Here is an 18,587-nt window from a genome sequence, read left to right as displayed (position 1 = left end):
ATTGATCTAGGCTAATGCTAATATTCATTAACAGGTCGAGTTGAGTGTGGAAGTGGATGTTGGAGTCGTATCTGATCGAGACTTCAGTCGCACCCAAACATCAGTGTAAACATCTCATCTTTATTATTTACCAAAGGACATGTTCATTGTAGCCAGTTTTTGTTTTGGGTTTGACTTTAACGGCAATGAACCCGGGGAACGACACTTTAAAAGGGACTGCAGTGGGCCTGCTCAGTCGGCCTCACTTGGACCTTATGAGATAGAAGTAACACTCACCAACAAGCTGATCTGGTACCTTTTTGTTCTCGGAAGACAGCTAGGTAGGCAAGCTAGTGTCGGAGTGGGGGGGGGGGGGGGCGGGGCTCAGTTCTCTGTATCGGAGTCATCCGTGACGTCCATCAGCTGGGCTTGCTTCTTGCGGACGTTCCAGTGCAGACACTCGGCCAGGCTCTCGAACCAGTCGTACACCAGATCGTGGCAGCAGATCGACGGCACGGGATAGCAGGACGTCGTTATCTTGATGCTGCAGGGGTGAGGGGTTTAAAGGACTGAGAACATGCGACAGGAAGCTGTTCCTGTGTACTAGGAACTGGGCCGGCCATTCCTATTGGCTAGGACCGGTACCGACTGTTAGTACCTGTCTCCATGCTGGATTTCTTGTCTCTTCCTGCCATCAAAGGACACCCAGGCTGTGTTTCGGGCATCTGGGGACAAAGTTATCTGCAAAAACAAAAGCCTCCATCTTTCTCTGCTACATTAATAAACCCTCAGAAGACACCAAACACACATGTTCTGTCTCACCATGAGTTCCACGCCAGCAGGTACCACAATGGGCCGGAAGGAGAGTGAGTGTGGGCAGATGGGCGTCACCATGATGGCGGGTACGTTGGGGTGGATCATGGAGGCGCCGGCCGCTGCGGCGTAGGCGGTGCTGCCAGTGGGCGTGGACACGATCACACCTGACAGGGGGCAGGGGTGGACTTACAGAGGGCCGGGGGGGGGCAGGCGCAGGCCCCTTAGCTTTTACGATTAAACCAAGTATAGTAAGTAGTCAGCTAAACCGGCCCCATTAAGAAAAATATTCAGCTACTAAAATCATTTCAGATGCTGCACCTGAAAGCAATTAAATGCAAATAAACATGGTGCATGCAATAAATAATGCAAATGTAAGGGAAACACACACACACACACACACTGTCTTATTGAAGTTTGCTGAACTGCCGCTGGCTTCAGAAAATTGACGGATCAACTTAAATAGCATTTTCACCTGACCAATAGGAGGTACAACTACATCTCCTGCAACGACACACATGCCAGCAGCCATAGCACCTGCAGATCAACCCAGGAAATCCACCTGAAGCTAAGCAGGTTTGGGCCTGGCCAGTACTTGGATGGGAGACCAACTAGGAAAGCTGGGTTGCTGCTGGAAGAGGTGTTGGTGTGGCCAGCAGGGGGAGCCCATCCAGTGGTTGGTGCGGATCCCAGTGCAGTGACAGGGACTGTGCTGTAAGAATGGTGCCAGGCCTTCGGATGAGATGACGGGGGTCTGTGAAAGACCCCTGGGCATCCCTCAAAAAGGTAGGTGCCCAATCAAATCAGGCCTCCTAAACATCCCCCATCTCTAGCTGATTAATCCCCCTTCACCAAGGTGGGGTGAGTGGATGGGGGAAGGTGGGCCGCCATCATTTTATTTGGTGGTGGCTGAAGTGGCTCATCGCATCTGTAAAGTGCTCTATGAACTTGGCCACAAGTACACAAATATGCATTCACCTTAAATAGCGATATGTGTGGCAATCCATTAATGTGACAGTGGTAAATGCGTACATATCTTATGTGCATTTGCACCAATATCACAAGAAAGTACCGTGAATTTTAACCTTTAAATGTTAATTTGTACTTCATTCGCGGTATAGAGGTTAAAATGAGGCGCAAATGCACATAAAATACATATGCATTCGCACTGTTACATTAATCGATTGCCGCACATATCGCTATTAAAGGTGAATGCGTGCTTGTGTACCGGCTATGTCCATCCCTGTAACCTTCTCTCTCACACACAATCCATTTTAACAGTCATACCATCTCCTTGCACTGAGGTGATCAGCCTGCCGTCGAGATACAGGTCCACGTTGGAGAGGTAGGAAGAGGGACCTCTGTCCACCACAACCTCATTCAGAACCTGGAAAAATGACACGATATTAAATGATCATTAGCATACCTTTAAATTATCGTCGCTATACAAAACATTCTTCATCATACATTAGTTCAGATTCCTGGGACAATAACCTCGATTAATCAATGAATCTTTATATTTACTTCGTCACCTTGAAATGTGACAATGCATCAGTGATGTGACACCATGCGATGACTTTCAAGGTCAGTGAAATTTCTACACAAACAAAACATGCCTCCATCACCATGGAGATTAAAGGCAGAAATAGCTCTGCACATTGTCTTTTGTCTTGTCATGTGGCCCAACCCAAAACCAGATCCCGGAGGCCGCGCCCAGAACAAACGTGCATTTGCTCATTCTGCTCCACTGCAAGGAAAACGACTCGCCGACATCGGCAACAGCCTTACCTGCAGCTGCAGGGTGACCTTCCCAGCGTCACTGTCCTCCCCAGCATGGGGGTTCCCCTTAGGGGATGAGGTACCGTTCTCCGCCACGTAGGACTGACGCATCTTCTGCGACGTGCCCTTCACCACCTTCACTTTCAGACGGCTGCGCAGGGTGATGGCTGCATTCCCTGTGAGGGCATGCAGACATACATTGACACACAAACACGTACACGTATGCAAAACTGCACAAGTGCAAACGCTTAAATGCATAAGCATGCACACAAGTGAGCACACAGGGAAAAGCGTTCTTACACATGCATGAAAACACTCATACACACAAACACAAGCATACATACAAGCACGTGTGCAAAAACACATTCATAAACACGTGCATGTGTATAAACATGCACACATGCATCCACAAACCTGCGCACACACACGCACATGCATCCATACTCCTGCGCATACGCACATACATCCATACAGATGCACACACACGTACATGCATCCATACTCCTGCGCATACGCACATGCATCCATACACCTGCGCACGCACAGACGCACATGCATCCATACTCCTGCGTGCGCACACGCATCCATACACCTGTGCACACACATACACTTGCACATGCACAAACACATACATACGAGCGCATAAGCATAAACATGTACACAGTAATGCACCCGCACATGCAAACATGCATTCACACACCTGCATGCATGCATTCAACCACACACATGCCCACATACAGTTGCACGGTCACAAACACACACCCACACTTGTAAACACAATTATGCACACGGATGCAGCCATGTTAAAAGTCTGCAATTCACTGATAAGAATGTACTGGTAAGATGTCTATGAAATTTAATTTATTTCCATTACATGTAAATCATTATATTAAACAATAACTAAATAAACTGACCTGCTAAGTGGGCAGATACAGCCAGGGCAGAATGTACAAAGTTGGCTTAAGCCGCCAAACCCACCACGAGCCCGGGAAGACACCCGGCATGCGAGCGGCATACCTTCAAACACCTTGGCCACCTCCGTCTTGTAGGACTCGAACCTGAACGGCATGAGGAACCCCAGCGAGCCCAGATGGAATGCCATGACAGGGGGGACACTGCCCTTCGGTAGGAGGGAGAGAGAGAAACTCGATACAGCACCACAGTTGCAAGGCTTCGCATACATGTACGTATTTAAATAGGGTAAAATAGGGTAAAGATTTTAATCCGGTCCGTATTTTCAATTTCAGTACGTATTTTGCTATAAATACTCAGTAATATAGAGTTTTACAAACATATTGCTGATAGGTATACGCTTAACAAATATGATTCATATCTCACTTTTAATGTCTTTGGTTCTTGTATTACATTTTTTTACATTATGTCCTACATTAGTGCTTAATAATTTACCTTTTATTGACTTGTAAAATAGAACTGTACTTCTGTTATTAATATGCACCACTATGTGTCGATCTAATGATGATCAAACTATTTTTAATCGTAAAGAAATGCAATTTTTTTAACTCAGACATGAGACGCTAAAACCTTTTTCAATATAAATACGATGATCGATTCTCATTTGAATGACGCAATTCTCAATAACTGTCTGCATGAGAATGAGACAGCGAGCACATACCACAAAACCACTGCACTGAGCATCGAGCAGCACACTGTTTGCTGTGCCACACCAGGTCATGTGACCACAACCACAAAGAGTGAGGCTGCGAGGTGCTTTTTGTCAGGCACGCATGCAGTCCCAGGCAACTAGCAAGATAAAGGGTCGTCAAAATGAACAGCCTCTCTGCACAGATTCTAGGTCAGCTCCGAGGTGGGGGGCAACGTCATCAAAGAGCATTCTGCTTGTACTGGAACAGAAATGCTTCACCACAGGATGAAGAGAATCACTCAGACTGGCTCCGTGTTCGTGTATTTTTGCCGCTGAAGGGGGTAAGAGAACGCAAAGCCACATCTGAAAAGAGCTTCAAGAACTCTTTGACGTACGAAAAACACAGCCTGTAGGCTTCTTTCATCATGAACCACACATGTACTGAGGACCGTGCGAGAATGCTCACCTAACCTCTCTCATCCTGATGGGTCCATACCAACTAACCCTGTCTAGGTAAACCTGCTAGACAATGACCAGCAGTGCTTCATATACCTCAATCAACCTACTTATCTGAGCATCCATGTCTTTTTTGCACTGTCCTTTTCCATGTGCTACAACTAGACCACATCTTCTGCATACGGCACCTGATCAAACTCACTACTCAAACAACACACCTGGCTTCCACAATCCCTGTCATTGGAGAATCGAGTACAGTTTGCAGACTTCCCTGCTCAAGCACATCTTAAATCGGCTAATAACCAAGTTTTGTAGGTATGTCTGAGCATGGAAATCTGCAAACTGTGCTGCATTCTGGCCCTCCAGCACCAGAACTGGGGAACCCTGCTGTCGATGGGCACTTACAGTTCAAGAAACCATAAACGAATACATGGCAACCGCTCTGAATACAAGTTATGCTTCTCAGTTATTTTGGCAGCTTCCTGAAAGTACCGCCCAGTCACCCATTAACCCTCCCCCACAGCCTCACCGACCACACTGTAACTGTAGCCTTCTGAATACAGTTATTACCTGGAACAGAGAGGATGCATACAGCAAGGTGCCGTCCCCTCCCAGGCAGATGATCAGGTCTATACAGTCTGAAATGTCATCATAGCCTGTAGGGCATTAAGAAGACGGGGTATAGCGAGAGGGATGAACATCCGTAAATGTGGAGCATGACCAAAGTTGCCACATCTGTCACATGACCTCTGCTCCAACACAACGTGCGCCACCTTCTCTGAAGATACACAGCTGGTTTCCGATGGCGTCGAAGGTCTCGTCCTGAGACAGGGTCGCGTCGTCTGCCACCTTCTTCTCGACGTAGACCACCAGCTGTTTCTCCTGAAAGCAAGCAGAGATGCAAGGTGGGATGGGGGGGGGATGGGGTCCTTACTACTGACGAGGATGTAATCGACGATATCGCACAAGTAACTCGGCGTCTGTTCCTGCTAACTGCCGATTATTAACTCTGTCAATAAAGCAGACTTACGCTGAACACAAGGCAAGTTAACAAAGATTTATGAATTGGCTTTCAGTTCAGTAGTTTCATTTCTGATGTAGTTTTAAAAAAAACAAAACATATTTCTATTATTTTTTTAACTCCTCGCATGGAAAGCCACATTTGCATTCACTGAAACGTATTAAAAACTGTTTAAAAATATTATCCAACCCTGTCCCCTAAGTGGCTCCTTGCCAAGGTATTGGTGTGTGCAATTACAATAATATATGACAAGGGTTTACCATTTGAAAATCAATTAAATCTGGCCCATTGACCGACCGTTTTCCACAGAGACTAAAAAATAAGTACTAATCAGCCCACCCCCACATGAGTCAGTTTTAATGGCAGCTGTTTAGTGAATTATATGTATATTGTTTATTCATGTTTTCATGCTTGCCAATGCAGATTAGTGGAATAATGTCACACTGTATTTTATTCTGTGGAAAATAAAAGTTCGATCTACAAGCCAGATTTAACAAATAATTATAAGCACGTCCCAGACTGGTACTTCGAGACCACTTACAAGTAGTGAATATTGGCTGATAATATCGGTATGTTAAACGATACATATATTATAGAGACCCACGTTTGTTTCGTCTTCAAAAAGACAATATGCAAGGCAAAAAAAAGAGAAATACATTCATTGCTCGAGAATCGTGAGAGAAAATCGCAGTCTTGACTCTAAGGGGGAAATAAATCATCATAGCAGCAGTCATATTTCACCTAGAATCGTGCAACCCTACTCCTCTTTTAACGTTTGTGTTGCAGATATACTGAAGCAAAAAAAAAAAACATGTAGCGTTCGATAAATAAGTCTAAAGGCCAAGGATATGCACTTCGCACAGGTGTACAGCTCCAGGCGCTCACGGCGGAGCTGAAACAGAGTCGGCGTGCATAGAGCACACCGTGAGGATGAGAAAACGAGAATGTGGGAGCTATAAATGATGAAGACAGAAGCCATGACAGGTTTGTCTGGAAAGGGTGAGCAAAAAAGGATCCCCGAAAAAACAGGGCGTGAAAGGTGTCTCATAATTTAAAATGAAAGCACATCAAGAAAACTGTTAGTCGGACTAAAACCAGATTTTAAGTACATGTAAACATGTTAGTCCGACTAAAACCACACTAAATCGAATCGACTAAGACACGAAGATAATGCGACAAGGAGTCGACTTGCTCCTTGAATGTATATGTTCCGTCGCACTGGGTGCTCCGCGCATGCTTCCGAATTGGGCTTTGACCGGGAAGTAACAGAAGCAGAGGACGTATAGTACGTGCGAAATGTACAGGGCTGAGAAACTATTCAATTTGCAATTTTAAGGGTTGTTCATTTTCGTAATAGGTCAACCAGAAAAAGCCCAAACCTAACAAGCTGAAAGGAGCCACATCGCCACTTATTGTAATAGGAGTCGATCATGCTTCAGTCAATAAATCAATTCCTCTCTCGTGCATGTATACTGGGACAAGAACAGTAGTCAGATTAAACGGCCTAGTAGAGCTATAAGCATAACTTCACTTAGCTGTGCAAACTTGTAAACGTACTGACTGACACACACAAAACATCTATCACAACAACTCGCACAGGCAAATTACACTCCAATCAAATGGAATATCGCAGGGACCTGATGGCATTTTACCTATAGTTTTAAAAGAGATGAGGGATATTCTTATCCAACCTTTAACGTTAATATTCCAGAAATCGTTATCTGCTGGTGTGGTACCTTCTGATTAGAAGCATGCTAATATAATTCCCATACTCAAAAAAGGGGATAGAAGTCACCCAGCAAACTATAGGCCAATCTTTAACTAGCATTACTGGAAAAATAATGGAAGCTATAATGTGTGTGGAGTTTAAGTTAAGGGAAGTGATGCTATGATTATATAATTCCTTGGTAAGACCCCACCTAGAATATTGTGTGCGGGTTTGGTTACCATACCTTAAGAAGGACATTGCTGCCTTGGAAAAGGTGCAACATAGGGCTAAGAGAATGATTCCTGGTCTTAGAGGAATGTCTTACGAGGAGAGGTTAGCTGAGCTGAATCTGTTTAGTCTCGAGAAAAGGAGACTGAGGGGGGACATTATCCAGGTATATAAGATTCTAACAGGTCTGGATGCTGTTCAGCCAAATGGCTACTTATATTAGTTTAAATGCTAGAACTCGTGGCCATAAGTGTAAATTAGCGGGAGAACATTTTAAAATGTATTTGAGGAAGCACTTCCTCGCACAGCGTGTAGTTAGAGTATGGAATAGTCTTCCTGATAACGTAGTGCAAGCTGAATCCTTGGGTTCCTTTAAATCAGAACTAGATAAGATTTTAACAACTTTGAGCTATTAGTCAAGTTCTCCCCAAATGAGCTTGATGGGCCGAATGGCCTCCTCTCGTTTGTAAATTTCCTATGTTCTTATGTTCTTAACAATGTCAGGGGCGGCCGGTGCTTCATAACCTGGAAGATGCCTTTGTGTACCTAATGAGTAGCCAGCTTATAGCGAGCGTAATTCTGCAGTGCCAGGGGTTATGCCATTTCAATCCTGCATGTGCACAAACAGTCTGCCAAAAGCATCCTGTCCTCCCTGCATCGCTCACTGTCATGCCAGATACTTAAATGCTCAGCAAAAGACATGAAGCTTGGGTTCGCAGTATTAAGAAGGCTACACTGCCTACTCCCCCCACCCCCAATCCCACAGAAGAAGCACAGCTCCACTCTCCCTTACTGTCAGTTAGAGTTTAAGGGACTTAATCTTTCTTTCTTTCTTTCAACAGATTCTCTAAAAACATCCTCAATGGTGCACATAACACCAATGCACGAATCTATTGTAAAACACAGGCTGATATGACTGGAACAAGGTACAGACAGATCGGCTCGACGTGTGCGTGAGACTGTGCACTCAACTCGTATCTACAGCCCTACCCCGCATGAAAGTCCACCCCGATACCTCAATCAGGAACTTGCACAGCTCCTTGAACGGTTCCAACAGGTTCTTGTCGCGAATCTTCCTGATGACCAGGACATGTTCTGGAGGCTTATTCCAGGTAAGGCGCTGGCTCGCAGGGTCCTGGATATGCCTGAGGGAGACAGAGGCAGGGGTAGCCAGTCCTCATGTTAGCCAATGCTTCTCATTCCTGTTTATACATTTTTGTCCTGACAGACAACACAGGGATCATCTCCCTCACGAATCACTTCATTTGCACTCTCGCCTTTTGGATCGCCCCTCCCCCCAAAATTCTGTGTCCTCCAAAGTACTTTAAAATAAACTTCACGGGGGGTCCAAACTCCAGGTTACTCTGCAGGTTCGATCCCCCATTTCCGCGTTTACCATTTCTCCTTCTGCCGCCCAGGGGGGTGGAAGGCAGGCATAGTGCTCAGGCGGCGGTCACCGGTTTGAAGCCAAGCCCAACGGTTTGGAGACCCGCTTCCTTACCCGGCACAGCATGGTGTCATCAGAACACCAGATTCGGGTGGGGGGGGGAAGCCAGCCAATCAAAACACACCACCCTTATCTATGAAGCCATACTTACACAATCAAAAGTTTTTCTAAGCATAGCTGCACAGTTACAAAGGGGGGATGGGAAAAAAAAGTTATTTTTCATGTTTGCATTTAGTTGCCTTACATGACTGAGGTGGGGTTGGGTAGGATGCAAGCTTTAGGTCCAAAATGTGTAGCTGGGTATGGTCCATGAAGAAAGTGTGCCCGCCTGTAATAAAATCACAGAGAAACATAGGTATGTCGCCTTTATAGGCCATATAAAAACATATATACAGTATTTTCTAAATTTTACTGACACCAGAGATGACAGAATCTGTGGCAGTTAAGCATGTAGGACAGCTTAACACAGTTCAGATCTAGTCTACCCCATGGGACTCTTAGCTCTTAATACAGTGATTAGGTAAACATGTTTGGCACTCATTAAGTGATGTGGGAGAGTCACAGTATTTACTGCGGTCGCCACGGCTACCTGCATCTATCCCATCTCTTCAGAGAGGTGCCAGCTGTCTCGGCTGTGGATGCTGGAGGATTGGCGTGTTCCGGTTGCCCCGGTAACCGCCGTCTCTCCATCCCGCAAGGCTGCCGCCCCTGATCATCTAAGCGCCTCTTGGCGTCGCGACGTCTCCTAGGCGACCTGCCCTGCCTCCCCTTCGGCCTGGGAGGTCTCACCAGTTCGGCCAGGCTGCTGTCCTTCTCGGTGGATGTAGACGGGTGTCGTGCGAGCTCTTCCGCTCCTTCCATCCAGCAAAGCAGAGAACTTACGGGAAAAGAGGATAGGAGCTTCCTGTTGAGACAGGCAGTTACCTAACATTGCGGTTAGAGCCTCACTGCATCTTTCTGACGAAAGCAGTACGCGTTTATTGCATAAAATGTTAAGAAATTATGCTTATTCAATATGACTGCACGTTTTTGTGCGAAAGTTTTTTGTAAACATTGCAGGAAAGCACCGAGAGCAAAGTAACATAAAATTAGTCTGACAAACGACGCGTATCGTTACGTTTTTCAAATACAATTCGTCCAGAGCGAGAATTACATACATGCTTCATTTTATAGGAAAAACGTAATCTGACATGGAGTGTTTTTTAAAAAATAATGTCATTCGCTCATTACAATAATCTTATTTGGCGGATTAGCCTTGAGAAAATTATTTAAATCATGCCATTACAAACAATTCACGATATTACTGTCACTGTAAAAATTAAAGTATAATGTCGCAGGCTATTAATATTTAATATATACCTTGCTAGCTACCTTTTATACAACACTTTATATTCATCGACCACCGCTACATTCAGCTAGGACAAACTACGGTGTTCGGGAAGAAGAATATGATTGGACATTGGGGAGGGAAAAAAAGATCCATACTCCAATATCATTGGCTAATAAAGGCGTATGGGCGGGCAGTTATAACAGGAAGTTGTTTTCATGACTGGTTTGGTTGCAAAACGTATCCTTTCCAATTGGAAGGGGAAAACCATTTTAGTGATTAGATTATCGTAAAAGTTCCGCAATTGCAAGTATGTTGTAGGCGCCAACATTCATTTCTAAAGCAATTTACATTTTTAAAAATCGCCTACATTTATTATGTTTCATTATGACGATTCTCGCACTCGGGTAAATTAAGTTAAACTGGGGGCAAAGGAGGTTAAAAATTAAAAGTTACGAAAAATACCTCGGTTTAGGTAATAGAGCCAGACATGCATCCCTCCATTCGTCTTGCAACCGTTTATCAAGCTTAATCGGGGTGTAATGACGTGTGCTGTTTTAAATAGATACATAAATATAATTAACACGCAACTAGTTTCCATACCCCAATTTACAGTCAACTTAAGCCGTAAAAGAATTGACTCGATAAGTCTTTAGACTTTGCCCGGTTTACAAAATAATTTAAACGTAAAATATATACATATATTTTCCTCAACACAAAACGTTCAAAATCTACATAAACCAAAACTGGACAAACTATTTTTCTTTTCTTTTGTATAAAGGCTCTTACACACCCTAACTTGGTGCAGGTAATAGTTGGGGGTGCTTGCTTGAAAGATTTAAGGCGAGCAGTCGCATTGTTAACGCGACCTGAAACCGCCTTACAGCAGCATTAGGAGTACTTCCTACACAGGGCGTGGAGCGCATTCATTTCAGGTACGTGAAAAACGACACCGTTCCCAAAATAAAAAATATATATAATACATACATATAATGATTCATACTTCCTTTCAAAACTTTGGATCTAGTCCAGGTTCGCTTAAACCCGTTTCAGGAATATATATACAACTGCGTGAAATGAAACGGGATAGAAGTTTATTTCTTAAGTTTCTGGGCGATATTTGATAATTCACTGACCGTTTTAAACGTATCTTTTAATAACATACTTCCCCAGCACTGAGTAATGTAGAAGCAATGGCGTAGGAGAGAGTTTTATATTGGGGGGGGACACACAACTTAATATAAAGTTAAAGGTATATTAATTGGAGACAATGTAAAAGCGTAAAATGCACCGTGAATCATGCGGATTTCACCTTCACCTTCTCGTCTGTACCAGCTGTGTTGTTTTACTATAACGTTTATTGTTTTATTATTCTATGAACAGAAACTATTTTTTTAAAACTGATAATATATTCATATAATAATAATCGATTTTCCTGTAGTAGATATAGTCACGGACTCAAAATGGCAGTGCGATTAAAATTCGATGGCTTTAAATTGCTGTGGATTGTAAATTACTGCTTCGGATTTAAATTACTGGAGTAATTGCTGTGGGCTTAAATTAATGAGAAATCTGTATAAAAATAATCTGCACATCTAATGTTCAACAGTAGTTTGACATGTTCATATTTTTCTGTCAGGTGCCTGAATATTTACGGCGATCTAATTCGACATTAGATGGTTAAGGTCTTTCGAAAGTGGAGTCCAAACTGAAGCTATATTTAACTGCTATAGTTGCATGACGCAAACTAAAAGGAAATTATGTATATTAATGCATAAATATAATTATCTCCCCAGGTTGAAAACCATTTGCATCTAAATTTGACTTTCTGGAGGACTGATGTTGTGGACGGTTGAGGAGCAATTTATTGCTTACAGCAGGAGCAACAGATTCAGAATATTCTGTTCCAGCTGAGAAGTAAATCTTAACTGAAACTCCATTTGAATACTGAAGCATATCCATGTTTCCTAGAAGGATCTCTGAGATGTTGACTTAGTGTGGACTTTACCTATGGATGCAGGTGGCTCATCCTGCTGAAGTTATGGAGTACATGACACCAGGTGGTACCATGCAGAATGACATATATTCCCTGGTTCTGGTTCTGAATGGGAAGTGCTTGCTTAATTGGGCTGTGGTGGGGTTGCAGAGGCGCCACATGGGGCAAAGCCTCCTCGGCTTGCTCTGCGTCTCCTTGGCCCTGGTGGACACCTTCCTGGCTGCCGGCACCTCAGCCATCTACCTCCTGGAAGACGTGTCCGTCCTCAGCCTGCGTCTAACCTCTCACCACATTTGCCTGCTGGTTCAAACCGCATGCTTCACCTATGGCCTGATGCACTGGCCCGTCTTCTTCATCATAGGCTTGGACCACTTCTGGAACCTGTCCCATCGGCCACGGCCCCTGCACTGGGCCAGGAAGCTCGGGTACGCTGTGGGTGTCGGCCTCATGTGGACTACAGCCCTGCTCTATGTCACGTTGGTCTCCCAGTTCTACTTGGAGGTCCAGGAGGAGCCGTACCTGCTGCTGAGCTCATGCCAGGTGTTCCAGAGCCCCCAAAGCACCCAGGTCTCTGTCGTGCTCCTGATAACCCTCGCATGTGCTCTCATAAACAGCGTTCCAGGGTTCCAAGCTCCGGTCTTCACGGAAATAAAGGTTCCTCCTGGCCACATTGGGTCTGTGCTGGTGGAGCCACAGTGCATGTCCCCAAGGGCCATCCTGTCTAGAAAGCAAGTGCTCGGCCTAATCCTGCATGGCTTCCTCAGCACATGGGCCCCCTACGTGCTTCTGCAGGCAGCCGTCCTGGTGCTGAGGGTGAACATTCCAGCATACATGGACCTGAACGTCCCTTGGCTCTGTTTCCTCAACAGCTTCCTGATCAGCGTGGCTTTGTGGGGCTACACCCGGGATCTGTGCCATGAGGAGAGAGTCATGTTTACAGACGGCTTCTGCCACTGGGATTTCTTTTCAGGCTTTCCAGACATAGATGGTCATCGTTCAGAGGGTCAGACCTGCGTTAATGTTTCCAGTCTCAAAGGAATCTCCGCATTGCACTAACAAGTTTGGGCATGTAACAAGTAACGAGTTTGGGCTTGGAATATGCAGTTTTTAAGTCTCAATAAAACTTAACATACAATCCAAAAAAACTTCTCTATTTAGGACAGGAAAGCTATTGCAATAACATGGGTTTCATGTTAGCCTTGGACGCTGTCAATTCAATGCTTCATCACATCTATTTTATTCAAAGCTGAGACTACACCTTCACGAAATATCACACCAGAAATGAGGAATATGATCTCACGGGGGAAAAGCCATGTCTGCTTCCTACACGGGGTAAAGAGCAATTTCACTTTGGGTATGTGGTGAATATAAAAATGTTCACTGTTGACGGTATGTAAACCTGTTTTCAATGCTTGTTCTCTTAAACCTGTTTGGTGACTTTAAAAGTATGTGAGGGGAATAAAAGATAATAATCTTTTGTTTCTATTTAAAGTTTCAGAGCAACGTTCAATCATTTGCTTAGCTTTTTAAGCATCTCTCAACACACATCCTGAGCGCTGAGTCAAGAATGAGCATAAAATGCAACATTGTCTCGAATGCAAAGGAAACCATAGCTGACATTCCCCTTCATGTCTGTAACAACTGTGTTGTTTCATTGCAACATTTGTTACTGCCTTCCTATTCAATGATCAGAACCTGACCTTTGTTTTATTAATAAACAATGTATTTTTCAGCCGAAGTTTCCTTTTGCCGATTTAGTCGGGGACTTCAGCTGACAGTACGATTAATGAAATACGATGTATTTGAATGATTGTGGATTATTACTGGAAAATCTGTGTACATGAAAATCTGCATATCTGATGTTAAACCGTAATTTGACATGCTCATGTTTTTGCATGTGGTGCTTTAAAGAACCTTACATTTAAAGCGATTTAATTTGAGATTAGATTGTTAAGATCTATTGCACTTGGAGTATTTTAGCATTTGACACTATAATGCTGAGGGACTTTTAAAAATCACGTTGAAAATGTTTTCCTGATATAGAAGCCGTAATTTGTTCATATAAACAAACCGAAGGACAATTATGCATATTAATGCATAAAAATATCACCTCCTTCAGGCTGAAAATCATTTGCATCTGAATTTGACTTTCTGAAGGACTCGTGTTGGGGTGTAGGTTCCTCCTGGCCAAATTGGGTCTGTGCTGGTGGAGCCACAGTGCATGTCCCCAAGGGCCATCCTAGTGCTCGGCCTAATTGCATGGCTTCCTCAGCACATGGGCCCCCTACGTGCTTCTGCAGGCAGCCGTCCTGGTGCTGAGGGTGAACATTCCAGCATACATGGACCTGAACGTCCCTTGGCTCTGTTTCCTCAACAGCTTCCTGATCAGCGTGGCCTTGTGGGGCTACACCCGGGATCTGGGCCATCAGGAGAGAGTCATGTTTACAGACGGCTTCTGCCACTGGGATTTTTCCTGCACTTCATTTATCTCGGAAGTCAGGGCCGAGTGAAGTTACATCCGAGTTAACCTTATTCCAGTACAACTAATCGCAGCCATTTAGAAATACCAGGGACTTGTTTCAAACAGCAGGATTTTTTTGCTTAGCCGGATAACTTGTCAGATTTAACATACACCGGTTTAAATGGCCTTTACCTTACATTTTGTCCAGACTACCTTAAATCCAGCAAGTTATCCAGCTAAGAAACCCGATTTTTTTGCAACAGGTCCCGGTTCTAGTCCGGTTAATTGCTAGCTATTTTTATCAGTGGATAACGCATTACACGGTATCTTGTTTATAAAACACCCTAGTAAAATGTCCACAGATAGTGGCTGGACAGTACTGTGTGTACGACCTATTTAATTAGCCTCAAATAAGATGTAAGTGTTAATAAACAGTACACAACTATAGCTTTCACTTCTGTTGATGAAGGGCGCAGCCATTCTAAACTCTGAGGTCGGGTTTGTGTAGATTCCTCCGACTTTCCGAGCAGGAATTCTGACTTCGAGGGATGTGTCAGCTGGAATTTACGACAAGGAACTGCAGAAATTCCGAGCTGAAACGGAACGTAGCATTTTTTTCCAGGTATCTGGATGTGCATGGTGTCGCTACAGCCCCTGCGGGCACAGGTGACCGAGAGCAGGGTGTAGCATCTGGGACAGAAGCCACCTGTCAAAACCTGGGAGTAGCAGGTCTATCGGGTCGGCGACCGCGGTGCCACGCCCAAAATTACACGCGTGGCTGGAGATGAATAATCTCGCCAACCACCACTGCTCCACCAGCATCTGTGATTTGATATAACTCACCTCATCTTGGATATTACTTACCAGCCAGTCATTGGTTGCCTGCAATCCATTAAAATACCTTCGGTTTTCAGTGTTTTTTCTTCTTGGATCTCTCTCAGACGATGCCACTCACCCCACTCTCCGGGGCTTATGCTCTAACCGTTGCAGTAACAAGTCTTGGAATTTATTGTCCTTGAAATATGCGGCTTTTAAAAACTAGTTGTTTTTTCTGTTCCTGTGGGTACCACATTATACTTTCTGATCTAGGCATGAAGGTTATTACTATAATCAAACGTCACAATAGAAATACGGAAAGTGACGTCATGGGGAAAGCCTTTAAAATGTGAATACCGTATTTTCATGTAGGGCCTCCATATCAGACTTGCTGAAATTCTGATTTACTTTATACACAGTAAGAGTAATATTTTAGAATAAACATTCAAAATTTTTATTTTTAACTTACGTAATATTGGTCTTAAATTGAGCCTTTGCGCTTGATACTCAGTTTTGTGAATTGCTTAGCATAACACAGAAGTGTTTTAAATTGGCAAATTTAGGATGAAAAACTCTTTTTGAGGGACAGGCGCTCAAACGGGGGGCATAGCCAACGGAGGGGGGGGGGGGGTCCCTTCCCAATTTTTACAAGGCGTGGGCGGGTCAAGGATTTTGCTTGATCTTTGGTACTTAGAACCTCGAAAGGGGATCACTCTTACTCGTTCGTGCAGAAATCGCTACCCCTGAAGTAGTCCTAGTCAGGGCGTACCAGGCATCCGCGTTTGCTTCAGTTTAACTGGTTTGGGCGGTTTAATTGTTTTGGTAATACCAACACTGACTGCATACGAAAGATAAGCAGTTCCTTCACGAGGCTGAAGTTTAGTTTCTTGTTCGGCAGTTTCGTATTCGTTAGATTCGTGCCACCTTAAATAACATTGGCCCAATGCATGGTCTGCCATATAGACAGCAAATTATTTTGTCAACGTCAATACGTCTGTTAGAAAGCTTAATACCATCTGATACGCCAGCTATTACACTATCATGTGCTTGAAGGTATTTCATTGTATAGCTTTTAAAATAACATGTATGATTTATACAGTACTGTATAAATTGCAAGTTTAGACGGAATTATTTAAAACCTATACGGTGAATCACTGAGAGTTCTAACGCACATGCGATATTGACAAGATAAAATGCTATCAGTAAGACCGAACATGCATTATGTCTGTTCATTGAGGTAGAGACCCTGTGAATCTAACTTCATCTTAGTAGCTCCTTCATACACGGCTTGTTCCTTTGCAGTAAGATCGACCATGAGGAGTTCAACCACAAGGACATTTGACATGGAATGACTCTAATCATGACCTATTTATTTAAATCAACAATTCCTTTGGTGTCGCTTAATGCTTACGCTAACCATGACACGGTTTGCAGTGAGACTCACCATAAACCAGGGAACATCGCTACTGGTTCTTGCATCTGGAATCTTGATCACATGGAGATAAATACGCTCTCCACTCTCCAACAGCGTTTCAGGGAAGAGTACATACATGAAAGGTCAAAGCTATTAAAGTAACACAAGGGAAAATGATCAAGTTGTCTGAAATGTATAAAATGATCAGCTGTTACTATCAAAAAATTGTTACCAAAGGAAAGATAGAGCACTGATTGCAAGTAACAAGGCTGTTCCAAACTGATATTCTTACTACATTCAAATATATGTATTTCTGCTATAGAGGTGCCACCTTTCCCCAGACCTTGATCATGTCCATCATTTAGTTTTTTAGTGATGGGCCATGGGCCCAGTATAGACAGGAGAGAGCCGCGATTGCGATTTTAGCTCTTAACTTCAAAAGCATAGCCTCACAGCTGGAATACGGATCTTTTGTTTGAGGCGGGAGACAGCAATGGCATTTCCCGAAGACGACAGCAGAGACGTATGCAAAACGCTCTACAGCTGTTTACTGCCTCTCCGGATGCAGGTAAATCAGAAAATATGGAAGACTGTCAACAGAGGAACCCAGAACACGCTGAAAAGATTCCCCGTCGTGCCGTTAGCAAGACGGATACATCACCGACAGACCAGGCCAACTGATGTATTGCTGTGTCTGCCCACCTGCAGTTGCAACTCCAACGAGTTGGCTTTCAAGTACAACTTTCCAGATCCTTGACCACTGCAGAGAAAACGTGAAATCAACTGAGAAAGTTCAGAAAATGGTGTTTCCTGAAGTATGATGACAACGTTTATCCTGGAGCCACTTTGAGAGCGGGAACATCTTTGTGATCATGGAACCCCGGAAAAGAGATTTTTCTTTGGAAGGAGAAATATACACGCAGTTATGTTTTTTTTCCTCTATTCTGCCATCTTGTGGTCATATTTTCCATTTTTCTATTTTCCACCTAGTTGACAGCTTTTCTAACCGTGGGAAAAATACATTTGCTACACTGTTACAGACCTCTACAGCAGAGTGTTAAACGTGTATATTCAACGTCGGATTAACAACGTTAGTGTTTAGGTAATGTGGTACACATATTTATAGAATGGTAAGATGCGCTTGGACATTACACGTGGTGACACATGGAAATCCTATTGGGCTGAATGATCCCATTTACCCCGGCCACCGTGTTCCGCTTCTTCACGGTGAGAGAGGTTAAGGTTCTCAGCAGTGTCAGCGGCCCACGTTTAGTGCATATGTACCTGCCATCTGTCGGCGTCCTAATCATACAGAGGTAGCCGGAAATACCATTCAGAGATTTGCCTGAAACCACGCAGTTACCTTTTTTTCGCATATGCCACACACGAGGTACATATGTGAACACAATCTGAACCTGCAGAGAATGAAATGTTATCATAGAAACATTTAGATGAAAATTCTTCCGTCATCACCGCTTTGAAAACGAGTAATTTTCAGCTTATTCCCAAACGGCGAAAACTAATATCGTCAATAAAAAC

The 18,587-nt window shown here is 43.8% G+C and overlaps 2 protein-coding genes across 7 annotated transcripts; one reads left to right on the top strand and one right to left on the bottom strand.

The window, feature by feature from the left end:
- Positions 1–100: 100 nt before the first annotated feature.
- On the bottom strand, positions 101–18,516 carry nadkb (NAD kinase b). Of its 6 annotated transcripts, none has more exons than XM_048989935.1 (12): positions 17,079–18,516; positions 9,624–9,911; positions 9,279–9,362; positions 8,603–8,732; positions 5,404–5,512; positions 5,201–5,286; positions 3,589–3,691; positions 2,581–2,747; positions 2,080–2,179; positions 802–959; positions 638–720; positions 101–523 (listed from the first exon to the last, which is right to left on the bottom strand). In XM_048989935.1, the coding sequence occupies exons 1-12, from the start codon at positions 17,111–17,113 to the stop codon at positions 364–366; spliced, it is 1,503 nt and encodes a 500-aa protein (XP_048845892.1). In that variant the 5' UTR covers positions 17,114–18,516; the 3' UTR covers positions 101–363. The 6 variants fall into 6 exon arrangements, with proteins under 6 accessions (XP_048845892.1, XP_048845893.1, XP_048845894.1 ...); XM_048989936.1 differs by lacking the exon at positions 17,079–18,516 and adding an exon at positions 10,406–10,485 and having other exon boundaries at positions 9,624–9,938; XM_048989937.1 differs by lacking the exon at positions 17,079–18,516 and adding an exon at positions 10,394–10,467 and having other exon boundaries at positions 9,624–9,938.
- gpr160 (G protein-coupled receptor 160) lies at positions 11,153–14,091 on the top strand. Its single transcript, XM_048989948.1, has 2 exons — positions 11,153–11,296; positions 12,158–14,091. The coding sequence occupies exon 2, from the start codon at positions 12,376–12,378 to the stop codon at positions 13,411–13,413; it is 1,038 nt and encodes a 345-aa protein (XP_048845905.1). The 5' UTR covers positions 11,153–11,296; positions 12,158–12,375; the 3' UTR covers positions 13,414–14,091.
- Positions 18,517–18,587: the final 71 nt, after the last annotated feature.

This window comes from Brienomyrus brachyistius, chromosome 21 (assembly GCF_023856365.1).
Source record: "Brienomyrus brachyistius isolate T26 chromosome 21, BBRACH_0.4, whole genome shotgun sequence".
NCBI classification, from domain to species: Eukaryota; Metazoa; Chordata; class Actinopteri; order Osteoglossiformes; family Mormyridae; genus Brienomyrus; species Brienomyrus brachyistius.
Note: the sequence above shows the minus strand (reverse complement) of the source record. Positions and strands in the feature narration are given on the sequence as shown.

What these genes read in the sequence shown, in the direction of transcription:
- nadkb (XM_048989935.1), bottom strand. Translation starts at nt 17,113, where the DNA reads ATGCAAGAACCAGTAGCGATGTTCCCTGGTTTATG. An exon ending in TGTGCAAGTTCCTGATTGAG is followed by an intron (nt 5,513 to 8,602) that starts GTATCGGGGTGG and finishes GCTTGCTTTCAG; the next exon opens with GAGAAACAGCTGGTGGTCTA. An exon ending in AGGTCACCCTGCAGCTGCAG is followed by an intron (nt 2,180 to 2,580) that starts GTAAGGCTGTTG and finishes TCATTTTTCCAG; the next exon opens with GTTCTGAATGAGGTTGTGGT.
- gpr160 (XM_048989948.1), top strand. Translation starts at nt 12,376, where the DNA reads ATGCAGGTGGCTCATCCTGCTGAAGTTATGGAGTACATGACACCAGGT.